Source organism: Podarcis bocagei (assembly GCF_964188305.1).
Source record: "Podarcis bocagei genome assembly, chromosome: 8".
NCBI lineage: Eukaryota > Metazoa > Chordata > Lepidosauria > Squamata > Lacertidae > Podarcis > Podarcis bocagei.
This window is the reverse complement of record NC_138133.1, coordinates 78,931,965-78,949,422: the sequence shown is the minus strand read 5'-3', so window position 1 is coordinate 78,949,422 and position 17,458 is coordinate 78,931,965. Positions and strand designations below refer to the sequence as shown.

General features: G+C 42.1%; 1 protein-coding gene across 1 annotated transcript; it reads right to left on the bottom strand.

The window, feature by feature from the left end:
* Positions 1-541: 541 nt before the first annotated feature.
* Positions 542-16,704, bottom strand: RNF139 (ring finger protein 139). The gene is made up of 2 exons (XM_081204634.1): positions 16,248-16,704; positions 542-2,631 (listed from the first exon to the last, which is right to left on the bottom strand). Exons 1-2 carry the CDS (start codon positions 16,429-16,431, stop codon positions 809-811), a joined length of 2,007 nt encoding a protein of 668 aa, XP_081060760.1. The 5' UTR covers positions 16,432-16,704; the 3' UTR covers positions 542-808.
* Between the last annotated feature and the right edge of the window lie 754 nt (positions 16,705-17,458).

Here is a 17,458-nt window from a genome sequence, read left to right as displayed (position 1 = left end):
AAGGTTTGATTAAACATGTAAGTAGAAAGCTTTCGCCCCCCACCCCGTGAAATATTTTCCTGGTTGTTGTTTTTTGCCAAGCATTTATTTCAATTTATTTTACTATCCAGTTGACTCTGTTATATGGAATATAAAGTCTTACTATTCTTATAGAACTGAAAATGGCACAAGGCCCTCTGACCACCTATCTTCCAAGAGAAATGCAACCCTTAGCAAAAACAACAGTTTCTTCATCCCCAACATTTCTCTCTTTCCCATAAACATGAAAACAGTAGCAAGAATGGCACAGTTATGCAAACCTAAAATTTTAATTTTTGCTGTCAAGTTGAAAACGATGCTTTGATAGAATTTTTAAATAACTGACATCTGTTAACCCTTATCCAATATTTTAATTGGTTTAAAGGGTGACTCCTTGAGACACTGGCTTGTTTTTAATATATCCAAAAACCATGGGCTTAAGTTTACCAAAGTGCGGGAACTTTTTGACACAACTTGCACACTATAATTTTTTGATCAATTAAGAAGTGTTTTGTTCCAACTGTTTTAAAAAATATGCGAAAACACTTTATTCCATGTACAATAATGTACATAAAGTTTAAGGTGGTCGCAAAAGAGACCAGCAGTAATTAAGAGGTATATTTACAATCGCACATCACAGTAAATTGACAACCCCATTCACAGATTCAACATTTTGAGATACTGTTCTTGTGCTTAATTACACACTGATGAAGTGAAGCTTTTATTCCATAGTTGAACTCCACTATTAACACCCACCCACAGTGTTCAGTACATGACATTTTAAGCCAAGTCAGGTTCCCTGTTCTGAGTGTTCTTCGGGCAGTGTGACAGACTGACTTGAATTCTCAGTCTCTGCTTCCTCCTCACTCTCAGAACTGTCATTATCTTCATTTAGTTCATTTTCCATATCAGCAGCTGCATCTTCTCCTTGCAAAGGATTTTCATCAGGTTCATTTTCATCGAGTGCAACAAAGCCATTGTTATTTGAGATATTGAGATTCTCCTTCTCCTCAGTATAAACTTTTTGATGGCACATTGGACAAGTGTCTTGAATGTAGAGCCATTTCCGAAGGCAAAGTGCATGGAAGTAATGGTTACATGGAGTAATACGAGCAGATGTAGTAAACTCGTGGTAGCAGATTGCACACACGTCATCGATTTCACGTAATCGCTCTCCTTTGACTTCAGGAAGTGAGTTGATTTTCTCAACAGCTGTCCTGCGATTGATAAAGGTTTTCCAGCCATTCTTTGCCTGCAGGTAGATGTTGAAGTAGGCATGCAGACACATCATACAAGCCCGGATTTTGCTTCCTGATTCAAACACCATGGTGTAAGCACCATTCCCAAACATTATTACTCCAAATATAAACTCAATTATATTGCCCGTCGATCGAACATAGTAGACATAATCATCAAGCTTTTCCCATAGGACATTATAGTAGCCATCAATCATAAAGAGTACATACACAGTGATAGAAACAATAACCTTCAGGCAGAGTTCCACGCAGAATGCCGTAACAGCAAACAGCCATGTATTTAGTGCATAGTGGTGCCAAAGCATGTAACTGAGCAAAATTGGAAGAACAAAGAGGCAAGCTGAGACGAAGAGCACAGGAAAGTGTCTGCGAAATGAGGACACATGGGAGGCACTCAGAGACATCAGGACAGGGTCTGTCATTCCGTGGATAAAATGCAGGACTGCGGTCAGCAAAAGGCACATGTTTCGACTCAAGCGAACTAGTCTCTCTTCTGGCTTAAGCCCACTTAAACCAGTCTGCAGGGCCAAAATAAAAAATAAAACTGGTGCCACAAAACCAAGCCTTTTGTCGTCTTCATCAGTAGATCCAATAAAGGCCAAGATACCAAGCCCCAGGTAGTGAGCTATAGATGAAATTACAGCACTCATGCCTAATACAGTTAAAGTAGAATCACACCCGCTGACAATAAGGCTGCAAAATAACTCCCAAAAACTGTCCCAAGAAATCATGTAAAATTTAATGCCTGGATCAGCTTCTGCCATTTTGATGAAGAATGTTAATACAACAGCTTGAGCTGCCAGCCTCGTTAGCCAAAAGACCCGCAAAACTGATGGAAAACGAATCCTTTTCCATGTATCTTCCAGCAACAGTTGTAATCCATAAACGCGATACATGTGCCTTATAAGAAGATAGACATACCGTGAAGAGTAGTAGAACCGTTTAATTTTATAAACTAAAACGCCCAGGGTGTATACTGTCAAAATGAAGCCTGAGGTAAAGACTAAAATCTGCCTGATGTGTAACGGCAATTCAACGATCAAGCCTACAAGAGGAATCAATAAATCCAGTATGATTAGCTGAGAATATATGGACTGGATATTTAACAGTGCAACGTAGCCAATTCCAAAGGCAAGCTGAAGGACAGAGAGTGCCATCCCTAAGGAAGGTCCTTTATGAGGAAGGAGCTGAACTCCAAAAGGTGTTGTATAAGAGGCACTGTGGAAGTTTATGTGCAAAAAAGCGTAATAGTTCACCATCACTGATGTTGCGGCTAGCAGGAGAGCGGAGCTGATCGTATAAAACTTGAAAAGTGATCTTTGTGACAGAATCAGAACAACACTGGATACAAAGACACCTAAAAGGAGGAGGAAAGGAGAGTTAGTTGTCTGCACACTCTAAAATGACAATTGCTCAATGACTAAAGCACATGCACTTTGAACAAGTGTGACTGTTTGTTAAGTTTTCAGTCCTCTCTGTAAATTCAATCTACAGTTCAATTTTATAGAAGCTGTACTCCAATTAATCCAATCGTAGTAAATACTAATTTCCACAAAGCCCAGAATATCAACTCTTGAACAGGCATACCTCACTTTATTGCACTTCACAGATATTGTTCCTTACGAGGCTGCTTCCAGAGGAAGGAAACCCGCCCCCTTCTGGTCTGGAGCTAGGTTTCCCCCTTTCGCCCCTGCAGCCAGGGGGGTCTGGCTTAATAGACTACAGTATAGCCTAAACATCACTTTTATATGTACTGGGAAACAAAAAAACCTGTGTAACTTGCTTTACTGCAATATTCGCTTATTGCGGTGGTCTGGAATCGAACTCACAATAATCTCTGAGGTATGCCTGTATATTCACTTGCTCCAAACTACTGAGGACAAATAAGCACAATGGAAATGAGGGCAAACTAATCACATGTTTGATAGCATCAATTAGGCCACCATTTCTACATCCATTGCTGTTCCTCTGTAGCAGCTGAGACCTCCTACCAGCAAGTAGGAGATCATCAACAGAGAGCAATATATACAGTGGTGCCCCGCAAGACGAAATTAATTCGTTCCGCAATTTTTGTCGTCTAGCGAATTTTTCGTCTTGCGAATCACGAAATCCCATAGGAATGCATTGAAAATCAATTAATGCGTTCCTATGGTCAAAAAAAGTCGAAACAAAGCCAAATTTGGTACAACAACAGTTTATTAACTGCTCTTTAAAGTCACACATACTGTAAAGAGCAGTTCAAAAATTGAAGGGAAAATAAATTAACTTTATAAACAAAACATGTCTTTGTTTTTAGACAAAGGAAACAAAGCCGGGAGACGTTTTCGTCTTGCGAAGCAAGCCCATAGGGAAATTTCGTCTTGCGAGGCAAATCGAAAACGGAAAAACCTTTCGTCTAGCGAGTTTTTTGTCTTGCGAGGCATTCGTCTTGCGAGGTACCACTGTACCAAAGTCATGCTTGACTGGGGCCAGAGGGGGCCTTTTTAGTGATCACACCCAGACTGTGGGATCTGGTGCTCAGAAAGGTTCTTCACCCCTTCCCTGAGGGTCTTTTGCAATAAGAGACCTTCTTTTTTAAGAAGGCCTTGGTTGCTAGATGGGCTTCTAGTTTTTTATGGCTTAAATACTTAGAAAAAACAGCAGTAAAAACTAGATAATTTAGCGTTTAGTATTTATTTGTATCTTGATTTCATGCATTCTATTTCCCCTCTGCATATAGGTTGTGTTGTTTGTTTGTGTTTTTGGTAGGCATCCTGAACCTTTTTCTAAATACAGACGGTATTCACATATATCATGTAAACAACAGGAATATAACAGGGGCCGCCAACCTTTGTGGGCCCATGAGCAACTTGGAGAACTGAAACTGTTATGAGCATCATGCACACACTGTGACTCCAACACCCCACAACCTTTTTTACTGGCTACAATGAAATGCTCTTTTAAGCCTAATTTCAGTAGGGGAACTGAACCCTTTGGGTGCAAGGAAAGGCCTCTGGAGGTACATCTTTATCTGAAGGTGCCACATTGGCAATCAGCATTTTAAAATTACATTGTATGAAGGTAAGAAATGGTCTAGGGAAATAAAACAACCATTTATGGATGAGTGAACAGCACTGTAACTGTACTTAACATCACAGCTTGTTACTGCCTATTATACCCATCACTGATTTATATACTGGTTACGCTTACACAAACACTGAAAACACTTGTTTTTCCAACCCCACAGAAGTATGTTCTTATACAATAAGAGTGCAAACCAGGCATTTCTTGCAGTGTTTTAATACAAAACCTGCAGGTGTGTCAATGACAGGGTTAACAAGCAATATGGCCAATAGCCAAGCCCCATTAACATGCAATTTCACTCTACCATCTGGGTGCTGCTTTTTGCTAAGTTGGTTTATGTAGCCAAAAACGCCTTGGGCTTAAGGTTCTCCACAAGACTTCCTGTCAGTTTTTGCCAAAACGGGGAGAGAAAGAACCATGTACACCACCTGGAGCTCCTTGGAAGAAAAGGTGGTATACGAATTCAATAAATAAAATAAAACCCATAAATATTTTCAGGTTGGGGCTCCTAATAGATTTTTGTGCCCTACCAATTAAGTATTTGAGGTTTGCTGATGAATACTGCTTGCCTAATATGATGACAAGAAGGCTCATGACTGGAAGAGATCAGTGATTAATTAAATGATTAGAGCAGGCATGTCCAATGTCCAAAGTCCGACCCCTGTGGCAGCTTATTTCCTGGGGTAAAATCCTAAAAAAAAAACCTCAACAACTTCAACCCTAAAGAAAGGTCAACAATTTTGGCTGGCCCTTACAGCCCTTCACTTCATCAAATCTGGCCCTCTTTGAAAAAAGTTTGGACACTACTGGTTTAGAGATTGTTTGAGCATATTACACAGATCCTGGTCTGAATGCACTGGTTACCAATTCATTTCCAGGCCCAATTCAAAGTGCTGGTTTTAACCTATAAAGCCTTAAATGGCTCAGGACCGCAATACATTCAAGGACCGCCTCTTTTCACATGAACCTACCCAGATCCCGAGATCATCTTCTGAAGCCCTTCTTTGTGTACATTCTCCTCGAGAGGTCTGGAGGGTGGCAACATGAGAACGGGCCTTCTCTACAGTGGCTCACTGTCTGTGGAACGCTCTCCCCAGGGAAGTTCGCCTGATACCTTCATTATACATTTTTAGGCACTAGGCAAAAACCAGGCCTTTGGTTGGTTTGATTGACATCCTATGGCCTATTAAAATGTTGTGGGGGGGTTTTTTTGGGGGGGGATATTGGGTTGTTGGTTTTATTTGGATTATGTATTTTGTCGTTTTATTTTGATTTTATTCTGTGAACCGCCCTAAGACCTGCAGGTATAGGAATGTAGTGGAAATGCGAAAGACAATTGTATTTCAATGAGTTAGGTGGCATGTCCCTTTCCCTTTAACATCCCCAGGTGACCACCGGTATAAAATTTACGGCATGTAATGCTTTAAAGGAAAATATTATGAAAATGATCTATAGGTGGTACATGACCCCAGTCAAGCTAGCAAAAATCTATCATTTGCCTGATAATAAGTGTTGGAAATGCAAAGAAACTGAAGGTACTTTTTATCACCTTTGGTGGATGTGCCCGAAGATTAAGGCTTTCTGGGAAATGATATATAATGAAATGAAAAAGGTACTTAAATGTACTTTCCCTAAGAAACCAGAGGCTTTCCTCTTGGGCATTGTCGGCCAATTGGTGTTAAAGAAAGACAGAACTTTTTTTATGTATGCTACAACAGCAGCAAGAATACTCATTGCAAAGTATTGGAAGACACAAGATCTACCCACTCTGGAAGAATGGCAGATGAAGGTGATAGACTACATGGGACTGGCTGAAATGACTGGCAGAATCCGTGACCAGGGGAAAGAGACGGCGGATGAAGACTGGAAGAAATTTAAAATTTATCTTAAGAAACATTGTAAAATTAAGGAATGCTAAAATGTTGAGGTTTTGGAAAAAAGGGATTACAGCTGCAAAAGATTAAGTAAAAGAAAAGAATAAGGGAAAATTTGATAAAACCAAGGGGTAGGATTTGCTGAAACAAATTTGGAAACTGGGCTGCAGAAAGGGGAGGTATGGGGAAGTCGGTGAAGTAAGGTTTAAGAAAAAAGGATTTGAAATTATATATGTTTGTTTGTGTGTTTGTATTGTATAATGTTTGTGTTTATAAAAACTGTGAAAAACCAATAAAAATTTTATTTTTTAAAAAAATACATCCCCAGGTGGGGTCTGCTGGATTCTTGTGTTTCACACACCTGTCAGGAGTTTATTGGGTTCTTCTGTGTTGCAAGTGCTGGCTGGATGCCGGCTGCAGGTAGTCGGAGACTCTAAGCCGCTCTGTATTAATCATGAGTAATGCCTGGTGCACTTGATTACATCAAGGCAGGCTATAAAAGCCATAGGTGGGAGGGGCCTGATGAGCTTCTGCCCCGATCAAAGGACCTGATGCTGGGAGACCGGCAGTCGGGGTCTTTCTCCAGCTGTTCTACCTGGGGCTCCGGACAGCTGAAGGGGAGATTGGGTATCCCCTGTCAGGTATGTTTAATTTTATGCTTTGCATGCCTGCTGTTTATTTGTTAATGAAACTGTTTTGGCTCCCCTTCCACCTCCTCATTCCTTTTGTTCAGATATCCTTGGAAAGAACTGCTGTATTTGGCAGAACAAGGGGGGGGGGGTATATAAATTCAATAAATAAAAAATAAATAAAATGTAAGTATCGGGCAGACAGCACAAGATGGATTTTAACATACAGTGGTACCTCAGTTTACGAACTTAATCCGTTCTGGAAGTCCGTTCTTAAAGCAAAACTGTTCTTAAACCGAGGTGTGCGCTTTCCCTAATGAGGCCAACCGCCACCGGTGCCCTTCCACCATTCAGCTTCCATTCTTAGACTGAGGTAAAGTTCACAAACTGGGACACTATTACCAGTTTTGTGGAGTTCTTAAACCGTATAGTTCGTAAACAGGGCTGTTCTTAAACCGAGGTACCACTGTACTTGCTTTTACCTATGAATGAAATGGTTCCTGAAGCCCTCAAATTTGGGCCAATTACACAGTACCTGAGAGTTGACAACTTTCTACTGAATTTCGGGAAAAGGCATATCTAAGATGCCAGAGAATTATTTGTATTATTCAAAACACTAGTCAATATCATCTGAAACACCGCATTTAGCATTGGTATTTCAAGCTAAAACAGATTTGCTTGCACAATTTATGACATAGCCTAGCAGCCATTTGTCGGCAGGTGCTTGACAGCGCTCCTTTTTCTACTGTCCCAAGCAGCCATGAAAACAGATCCATGAGCAAGTCTTTTATTTAACCACTCGCCTAGTCATCACTGGCAACCAGGAATTCCAGTGTGTGAGAAATTCCAACTAAACATCAGGAAGAACTTTCTGACAGTAAGAGCTGTTCAACAGTAGAATGGACTCCCTTGGGAGGTGGCGGACTTTCCTTCCTTGGAGGTTTCTAAGCAGAGGTTGGATTGCCATCTGTCATGGATGCTTTAGTTGAGATTCCTGCCTTGTAGGGGGTTGGACTAGATGACCCTTGGGACCCTTCCAACTCTACAATTCTATGAAATTATCTCCAGGTCAGTGAGTAGGCTGGAGAAGAAGGGGCAGAATGCTATTTCTGCTACAGCAGCTCACTCTGTTTTTGTACTGGTCACAAAGAAAAGGGTTTTACTGTCTCCACAGCCCCTGTTTGAACCTGAAATCCCCCATCCTGTCTTTTTACTCATAAGCATTGGTGTGGTGGGCAGCATTACCTCCTTTCTTCCTTTCTTATTTATTTATTTATTTTACTTGCATACTGCCCTTCATGTGAAGATCACAGGGCAGTTCACAACAAAAATACAAAATGAAAATGCATAATAAAAATGAAAGCAAACAAAACAACACACACACACCTTACAGGCAGAATTAAAAGGTCACAGAATATTAATCAATACAATAAATTCCACAAAGCCAGGAAAGGTAATCTTGCCACCTCAATAGTAGGGTGGGGCTGTCAACACGCCAGGTTTTCCCATCTCTCCTGCAAGACAGTAAGCTTTCCCCAGCTTGTATATTAGGAACATGCTGGGAACAACATAGCCTGTGTCTCTAAGAAATGGAACCCGAGTGAACGGTAGGTTTTCAGAGAGTCAAGCAGGAGGAAGGTCAGAACTGCAACTCCCTTTATGAGTAAACAGCGCACAAGTAAAAATGCTTCCAGGCTGGTAACTTTGGGGGGCTTACTAACAGGATTGCCTTCAGCCCTGTGGGACTATATGTGGCTGGATGGGTCACAAGTTATTCAGGCCTCACTTAAAGGACCATTACAATCAATCTGGAAAACAAGCAGCAGCGACCAGAATGATCAGAGGCTGCTGAACGCAGATTAAGAGCTTGGTCATGCCTTACAATAATTATTATTGGAAAAGTACATGAGTTATTAGTGCACTGAACTGAAGTTAACTCATAAGGAAAATTAACAAATCTGTTTATAATCTAATAGTGATTATTATTTCTTGAATCCTCTTTAGCTGAGAGGCAATATGATTGTACTCCAGAAAACATTGGTGGTGGCACTGGCAGGGGGAATAGCGCTACTAGTTAAAAGAACCAAAGTATATACTTTTTCCATTATGGTTTTTTTTAAAAAAGGATTTAGAGCCACAAATTAGCCATAAGAGCAAAGAACCTGGTTTCAAAACAACAAGATAACTTCAGATAGAGTATTCATTGGGTTTCAACTATTGCCCAATGGGCCAGAAAGATTTCCCTGTCATGTGACGTGGGATGAAGCAGTGGATCTACTAAGATTCTTCGGTGCATTCAAGGCAAATGGGTAAAAAGTGCTCAAGTGTTATAGTAGTTAGTGTCTCCTCTTCTGGCTTAAAATAACTTGTTTATAACAGTGACCTTTCACTCATACTAGACGGCAAACCTATATTCCTCCCAGAGGAAAGTAGTGAGACGCTACTTCTATTCTTTCCAAATTGGATTGAGGGAATAAACTTATTTGGACGGATTGACTAGGACAACATTTATTCAACGTTCCTTTAAGGCTTGGCGGAAACAAGGATTTGGATCAAAATATAGTCCCTGGAAAACAAAGGAAAAGTCAAGTGAAGCTTGTCTTTTAACTGTTTTACTGAGGTGAGAGTAACCAGAGTATGCAAATGTGTTGTAAATGTTAACATTCTTTATACCAGTGTTTGAAAGTACCATTGTTCTAGGTGCATTTTGTGACAAGGAATTTCATTAGTGTGAGCAGTTTCTGAGCTCTGGGCACAGTTCTGCGCCTAAGATTTCAGATTAAAACTGCAGAGTGGAAATAAAGGAAGACCTTCTTCTGCCTCCCCACTTCCACCCACTCTCTGAAGACTAGAGAAGAGACCCTCTTAAGAATATTAGGTGGGTGGGCAGGGGAAGGACTAGACCATGTGGAAAATGAACGTAATATTTTAGCTGCAGTTCATTCATTTTCAGCTTTGTATACTTGTTATTAAAAAAGTGCGCCTAGACATTCCGTTGTTGCGCCCATAACCTAGGTTTAAGGTGCCATTTAGCTCCTAGCTTTCATATCTCCGTTTCTAACATGGCTTTACACACTGTATATTTGTATTTGGACATGAAATTACTGCAAAGTGTTCTGAATAATGTGTAATTGGACATGCAATTCTGACTTCACAATAAAAGGGGGGAAAGCTGATGTTGGCTTCTAAATCAAAAGTTTCTCAATGAAAAATACAAGAACCACTATCCTAGTAATTAAAGCAAGGGGAAATAACCTTTTAGATGTATATCAACTGCATGATTATTCAATGTGTTTTCTAAGGGGAAAGGTTATAGGACTGCCAAATGATCTCTGGCTGAGATATTAACTGCTAAATATTATATCTCTCAGGAAATTCTTTTCTATCTGTAATCTTATTATACCAGCTACAGTTCCCACATGGGCCAGCAAATAAGGAGCTCTCTTAGCTATAGCCATATATTTGAGTAAGGGAATATGCCAGTATAAATTTAAACCATTCAAGATATATCCAGAGTAGGACTGGGCAATATTATCAATATGTGGACGCAGACCACAATGACAGCTTCACTCAGCCAGCGGTATATCGCTGGTGAAACTTCTGCCGCTTGAGTCCCTAAGCCTCCAGGGCGCTAATGGGGAAACAAACTAGCTGGGAGCTGGAGGCAGAGGGACTCAAGGTGACAGTTTCACCAGCGATATACCACAGGTGAAACCACCATCACACTCTGCCCCAGCAGAGAGAGAATCAAGCTGAATCAGCAAGGAGTGTGCTGCTGCCCTCACCTCAGCCAGGCAGTTTTAAGGAGCCCCTGACTCGCAAAAGCCAACAACGGGATGGATGCTCCATTAAAGTGCTCCCCCTTCCCAGCTGAGAGAGCTCCGATTCCGCTCCTGCTTGCACAGGAGTAGGAGTGGGAGCAGGGCTGCTCAGGTGGGGAGCGTGAAGCCGACTGGATATGGAGAGAACTGTACATTTTAGGATATTCATAAATTCATACGTGAGTGCAGATTATGTAAAACCACCTGTATCTCCAACATACAACTGCTCTATATAATTACAAAAAATATTCTCAGTATCTCAACAAACCCAACAAAAATCTAACTCCTTGAAGATAATCTACCATAGCATTCTGAAAATCAAACTCTCTACCATTCTCTCTCCAAAATTATATAAATCGGTGTCATTTTGTTTGAGGAGTATCTGAAGTAATTCTGGTCTCTTGATAATCTTCTCCGTAATTGCAATAACACATACTCTAAGTAATCAGGTTTTCACTTCTGGGATTTCATCATCCTTCCAAAGTCTAGCCAAAACATTTTAGCTAGAACTGGATACAGTCATACCTCATGTTATGTTTGCTTTATGTTACGTTCTTTCAGGTTACGTCCCGCAGCAACCCGGAAGTACCGGAAAGGGTTACTTCTGGGTTTCGCCGTTCGCGTATGCGCATAAATGCTAAACCGCGCATGCGCACAAGTGCCAAATTGCGCTGCGTACCTGCACAGATACGTCGCTTCAGGTTGCGCTCTTTACATGTTGCAAACGGGCCTCCGGAACAGATCCCGTCGCAACCAGAGGTACCACTGTATTGGATATGAGACATGGTCAAAAATATGCAATAGAAATGAATTCTAAGAATTCTCTGCAAATGAATAAATGCTATGACCTATCATAATACAGCAATTCCTTAAAATTTCTGTCCAGTAAATCACTCACATATATTTCCACTATCCTTTGACTAGAGTTATGGCCCTGAACCAAAATTGCAACTAGATATGAGGAAAACATATTAGACAACCCAGGGCTTATCTGGACATGACCCATGAATCACAGTATCTGAACACCCTATTGATTCCTAGAAGAAGCAAACGTACATCCAAATGTTAAAGTTCAAGTTTAAGACTTATTATGAAAGCTCAATGATACACAACCTTCTCCCTGACTATGAAATACCCGGAAGTCAAATTGTAATGTACTAGGGACAATCGGCTTCTATCTCTTACCACAAGCAAAGCTTCCCACAATTAGCTTAGCAGACCATGGTCCCAATCCAGAGAAGTCACATTCCAAAAATCCCCCTGAAATTAATGGGATGTGCTTAATGCAGGTAAATGGTACTAGTTTCAGCAGAATTAAGCACAACTAACAGTCTCAATTGGTGCCCCAAATTAATTCATAGTTCAACACTTTCCAATAAATTATGCTGCAATGTTATGCGCACCTGCTATTAAGTCCCATGGAAAATAATATATCTGCGTAGCCATGCATAAGATTGTCTCAACTTCCTTAAAAATCTTAAGAAAAGTGTTAGTTTAAGTCTTTCTGAAACACAAGGTCCCACAATATTTATAGGAGGAAGAACGGGGGACAATACAAATCTCTAAAACATAAAGGGCTTTTATAATATGGCTACTCTTTTTAAATCAAGGCTTTTAAATTGAAGAAAAAAGAGCCCCTATACAAGCTGCATCCATTTTTTAGACTACATTGATCCAGATTTTTATTTTTTATTTATGCAATTTGTATACCACCCTTTATCTGAAAATCCCAGGGCGAGCCAGATGAACAAGATGAATGTGACTTATGTAAAATTTGAGATAAAGAAGGAATACAATTCTAAATACAAGGGCTTCTATTCTAGACTCTCCTCATCCCCTAATCCTTTCAAGAAAGGATAGTTATCAAATGGCCCTAATCACTTAATCTTATCATTTTACCCTTAGCAGAGATCATCCAGTAACTCACCTGATAGATCTCATTTATATAAGATTAGCTTCAAAGCACTCAATTTTGATGCATCTTCACAATGGAATGATAATAGACATGTTTAATTACATGTTTACAACTTTACCACCCCCTCGTCATTATCACACAAACTATGACCATGGAAACTGAAGCACACAGCACTTGAAAGCCTCACCCTGCTATGGGGGGGGGGGAGGGAATTCCACCCCTTTTATTATTAGTGTTTCTATAGTAAGGGATGAGTCACCAGTTGAGGTTACACCCCCTCAGCATTATGCTCTGCAACACCCTTTCAGCTGTTATTCCAATGTACTACAATGTACCTATTATTCTGGCTTTAATGCCTATCAGGCCACGTTCCAGACACAAATATCAAGCTTGCAGAACAGAACTAGGGTTTACCCAGTAACACTATCACAACTGTCATAGTTTAATCTTCAAACCAAAGTACTGTATATGGCAACGGGGAGGAAAGCAGGGGCAAAAACCAATTCCACATTTGTATACTGCATTGATGTCTAGTTTAGAGATCAGACATCACAGACTGCTCAGAACTTGTTTATACAGATCAACAATTTATATTATTATATTATTTATCTTCTAAAACTCTTTCTGCTTTGTAAGATTATAAAACTCTCATGAATGGGAATAACATCTCAGATGGTATGGAGAAATCCAAGAATGATTTGAAGCACCAAGGGTTGTAATATGCAATATACAGTGGTACCTCGCAAGACGAATGCCTCGCAAGACAAAAAACTCGCTAGACGAAAGGGGTTTTTGTTTTTTGAGCTGCTTCGCAAGACGATTTTCCCTATGGGTTTGCTTTGCAAGACGGAAACGTCTTGCAAGTTTGTTTCCTTTTTCTTAACACCGCTAATACAGTTGCGACTTGACTTCGAGGAGCAACTCATAGAACGCGGTGTGGTAGCCTTTTTTGAGGTTTTTAAAGACTTTGGTGATTTTTGAAGCTTTTCCAAAACTTTCCCGACACCGTGCTTCGCAAGACGAAAAAACTCGCGGAACGAATTAATTTCGTCTTGCGAGGCACCACTGTAGGTTTCTATACACCCTGTATGGTACGCTCTCCTAGTGTTTTCTGGTCATATGATGGAACTTCACTTTCCCCCTAGTAGTTCTCCATATGACCTTTAAACCTTCTCTGCAGAGTTGGTGGATCCTCTGGAGCAGATTTTTAACAGAGAAAGGTGAAATCCCACTACACAAACAGAAGTCTGCTAAGGCAATGCCATACAACTTAGCCTCATTTAGGAAATGTGACGTCAAGATTCATAAAAGAAAAGTCCATCCATCCCCCCCACCACCACAGTATAAAGGTGCTCTAAGCAAATCAGCAGATCTCGTCAGGCTAATAGTTATGGTAAAACTCAATTATGTAAAAGCTTTTATAGAGCGCTGCGCTAAATTAAATTGGAGCTGACAGGTAAATTCATTAGAATGTAATTTGGAATGCAACATAAAGATGAAAGAATGAGGAAGATAGGAAGAGCTGTTTAGCATTTAGGAGCTGTCTACGGTAAGTAGTTTTGAAAAGCTATTATAATTGAGTTGTTAACAGGCAGTATCCTCTACCAGATAGTAGTTCACAAATACATGTGCCATTCTTATTATTATCAGCTGCTTTTCTTCACAAAGTTACCCAAAGCACATGTTACTTGTGGCATATAAAAACCACTTGTAGGTGGGGGAAAGAGAAGCAAACTATGTTCTACTATTCTAACTTAGTTGGTCTTTAAGGTGCTACTGGAAGGAATTTTTTTATTTTGACTATGTTCTACGGTATTTACAAATGCACATTTATCTGATCATTTAGGGGAGATTTTTATCACATGCAAGCAGATAAATGACTGTTTTCAAGTCTGGTTTCTACACCATTTCATGTGACATTTCTTGCACGAATAGCACTTCTGTGCAGGAAAAAGCAAGCAAACTGTTTTATCATATACAAAAACCATGCATATCTATTTTGTGGCCTGTATGTGATTAGTTATCTGAATAATATTGTTCTAAACAGACAATTGCTATCTAGGTAAGAATCATAGAATTGTAGAGTTGGAAGGGACGACGAGGGTCATTTAGTCCTCCTGCAATGAAGGAATCTTTTGCCCAAGGTGGGGCTTCAACCCACGACCCTGCGATTAAGAGTCTCATGTTCTAGTCACTGAGCTACCCCAGCACAAATTGGAAACTGGTTCTTCTTGAACCAAGATATGATGACCAAATTACCAGCAGGCCTATTGCAAAAAAGCAGAAGGCATTGAAACACTAGAGGTTATAGTTAACAGTTGGGCAACCTTAGCCCACGACAAGATCATAAAAGGTCATTTTACAGTCAACAGGCTGTCCCTGGCAAATGTTTAGCAAACTAGGCTCTTATAAAACTTCCAATGCTTGGGACTAGCTTTCACTACTCTTAATTTTAGGGGGGGGGGAACCTACACTGTAGTCATTTTGACTGAAATTTAAAGGATTGTAGCTTAGCTAACAATCCAAGGGAAGCAGAAAGACTGACCCAGGTGTCAGCATTAAATAAACTAGGGGTTTCCCAAACTGTAGTCTGTGTGCCAACAGTGATCCACAAATTTCATATTGATCCTTAAGTGTATTTATTTATGTGGGAATACAATCTGAATCATACCATGCGATGCAAACTGTGATATAATAAAAGTTAGAAAAGATCAATTAAAAAACAATTAAAAATAGACAGCATCTAGCACAGTGTGTCACAACTGTGACAACAGGTAGAAAAATCATTAAGTGGTGCACTAAGACCAAGTGGTCTGGGGGAGCAAAAGGTTTGGTAAGCCATGGAAAAAAAGAAAGTGGACACATCTCACTGGAAATCTGGGTGTGAGGAAAGCAGAGCTAGGAAAAAGAGATGCATTCACTGTGCAAAAAACTACAGTAAACGTTTAGCCTATTCCAGCCAGATCAATAAACGTACATTTTCACCCTTTAGCATCCTTCAAAAGTGCCCTTCACACACCTAACTCTAAATGGCTGAAGATGTGCTGCTGTTTCAACACTTACTTATGGGTCAACCGGGGATTAGCAAACATCCTTTTTACAAGGACAACAACCACAACCACCAACCCGGTGCAGTTTTGATGCTCTCAAGGGGAAAGGAGGAGGTGGTTTAGGGAGGATTCACGCCCGAGAAAAACAGGTAGGCGATCGCCCTCTTCTCTCCCTAACGCCAATTAAAAGTAAGAGTGCAGGAAAGTTGCCGCACAAGGAAGCGCGGAGAAGGCACGGCGACCGTTCACCACAGAAGCTTCTTCCGGGGTGGCGGAAAAAAGGGTTGGAGATGTATCCTCCCATTACATAAAAACCCTTCCTCTCCACCTCCTGAGTAGCCTATAGGAAGGGAAGGGGGTGACAGAATTGCATCACAGAACTGTAGAGTGGGAAGGGCTACCGGGGGGTCATCTAGTCCAACCCCCTGCAATACAGGAACCGTTTGGCCCACGTGGTGCTCAAACCCCCGACCCTGAGATCTCGTGATCTATACCTACTGAGGTAAAATTGGGACGGAGGTGGGGGGTGGAAGGCCCACCCACCCCTTTCTCTCCCCCCACCCCCCCAGCGATAGGCATTTAAATGGGGTGCTCGTGAGGGGTGGGGGAAGGGTCTCTCACCCATCAGCCGCAGCAGCCCCCCCAGGAGGCCGGCCCACAGGGAGTCTCCGGGGAACACCGGGGACGAGTTGAAGATGGCGTCGATGAGGAAAAGGCTGGGCACCCGCAGCGCCACCTCCGCGCCGGCCCGCAGCCACGGGCCCAGCCGCTCAGGCGGCGGTTGAAGGGGGCCCGGGGCCGCCATCCCCGAGACCCCGCCGCCTCCTGTCCGTCTCTGGGCGGGCGGCGGGGGGAAGGCAGAGAAAGGGCACGGCGATGACGGCGGCCGCCAGTTACCGCCGGGCTCTCGCCGCCCGGGACCACGGACGCAGGGACGTTGCCGACGCCGCCGACACCAGCGCTCGCGAGGAGGCCGCCGCCATCATGTCCGCGATGCCTGCCTGCCTCTTCCTCCCTCCTCCTCCTCATCCGCCGCCCGCCAGCCAGCCGGCGCGCGCCGCCGCCTCCTCCTGCAGCAGCAGCAGCGACGTAGCCGCCGCGGCCCTCTCAGAAACGACGCGACGGGCGGGGGAGGAGGGGAATGGGCGGGGCCACGGCGTCCTCCCCGTCACAATGCCCCGCCCCGCCAATAGGCAGACGGTGCTGGCGGCGGCGGCGGGGTTGGTGGGTGGAGTTTAGGACTGGAAAAAAAAAACACCTCACCCGTCACCACCATCAAAGGTAACTGTCGAATGAGCGGCGCGAGCGCACCTCGCACCCGCCAATCCGGAGCCGCCACCGCCGTCGCCGCGCACGCGCTCGGAGGTTGGTTTTTTTTTTTCCCCTCGGGCGAGTCGTTGGTCGCAGTCGGGGCTGACCTCAGTGCCTCTTCGCTGAGGAGAAGGAGAGGGAGCGTGTGAGGGAATCTCGGCTCCAACCGGGTTTTTCCTCAGCAGCGTTTCGAATTATTTATCTGATAAAATTTATACAGTTGATTGTAAAAAAAACAAACCACACACAGACAGACCTCAAAGGACTTTGCAAAAAGATGAGGCAATAAAAGCGAAGGGAAATTCACAGCCCTACTTTGAGACATACTAACGTTTAACATACTAAAGCAGGTTAAAATTCACCTCAACTTTAAGCTTCCTCTGAGTAGGCTTGTCTAAACGAGGATTTTTTTTTTAGAAAGCGCTGAAAAGAATAAAAGGCGCCTACTTTTAAATACCATATTTATACGCAGTGCCGGATTTACGTATAAGTTAAACAAGCTACTGTATAGCTTAGGGCCG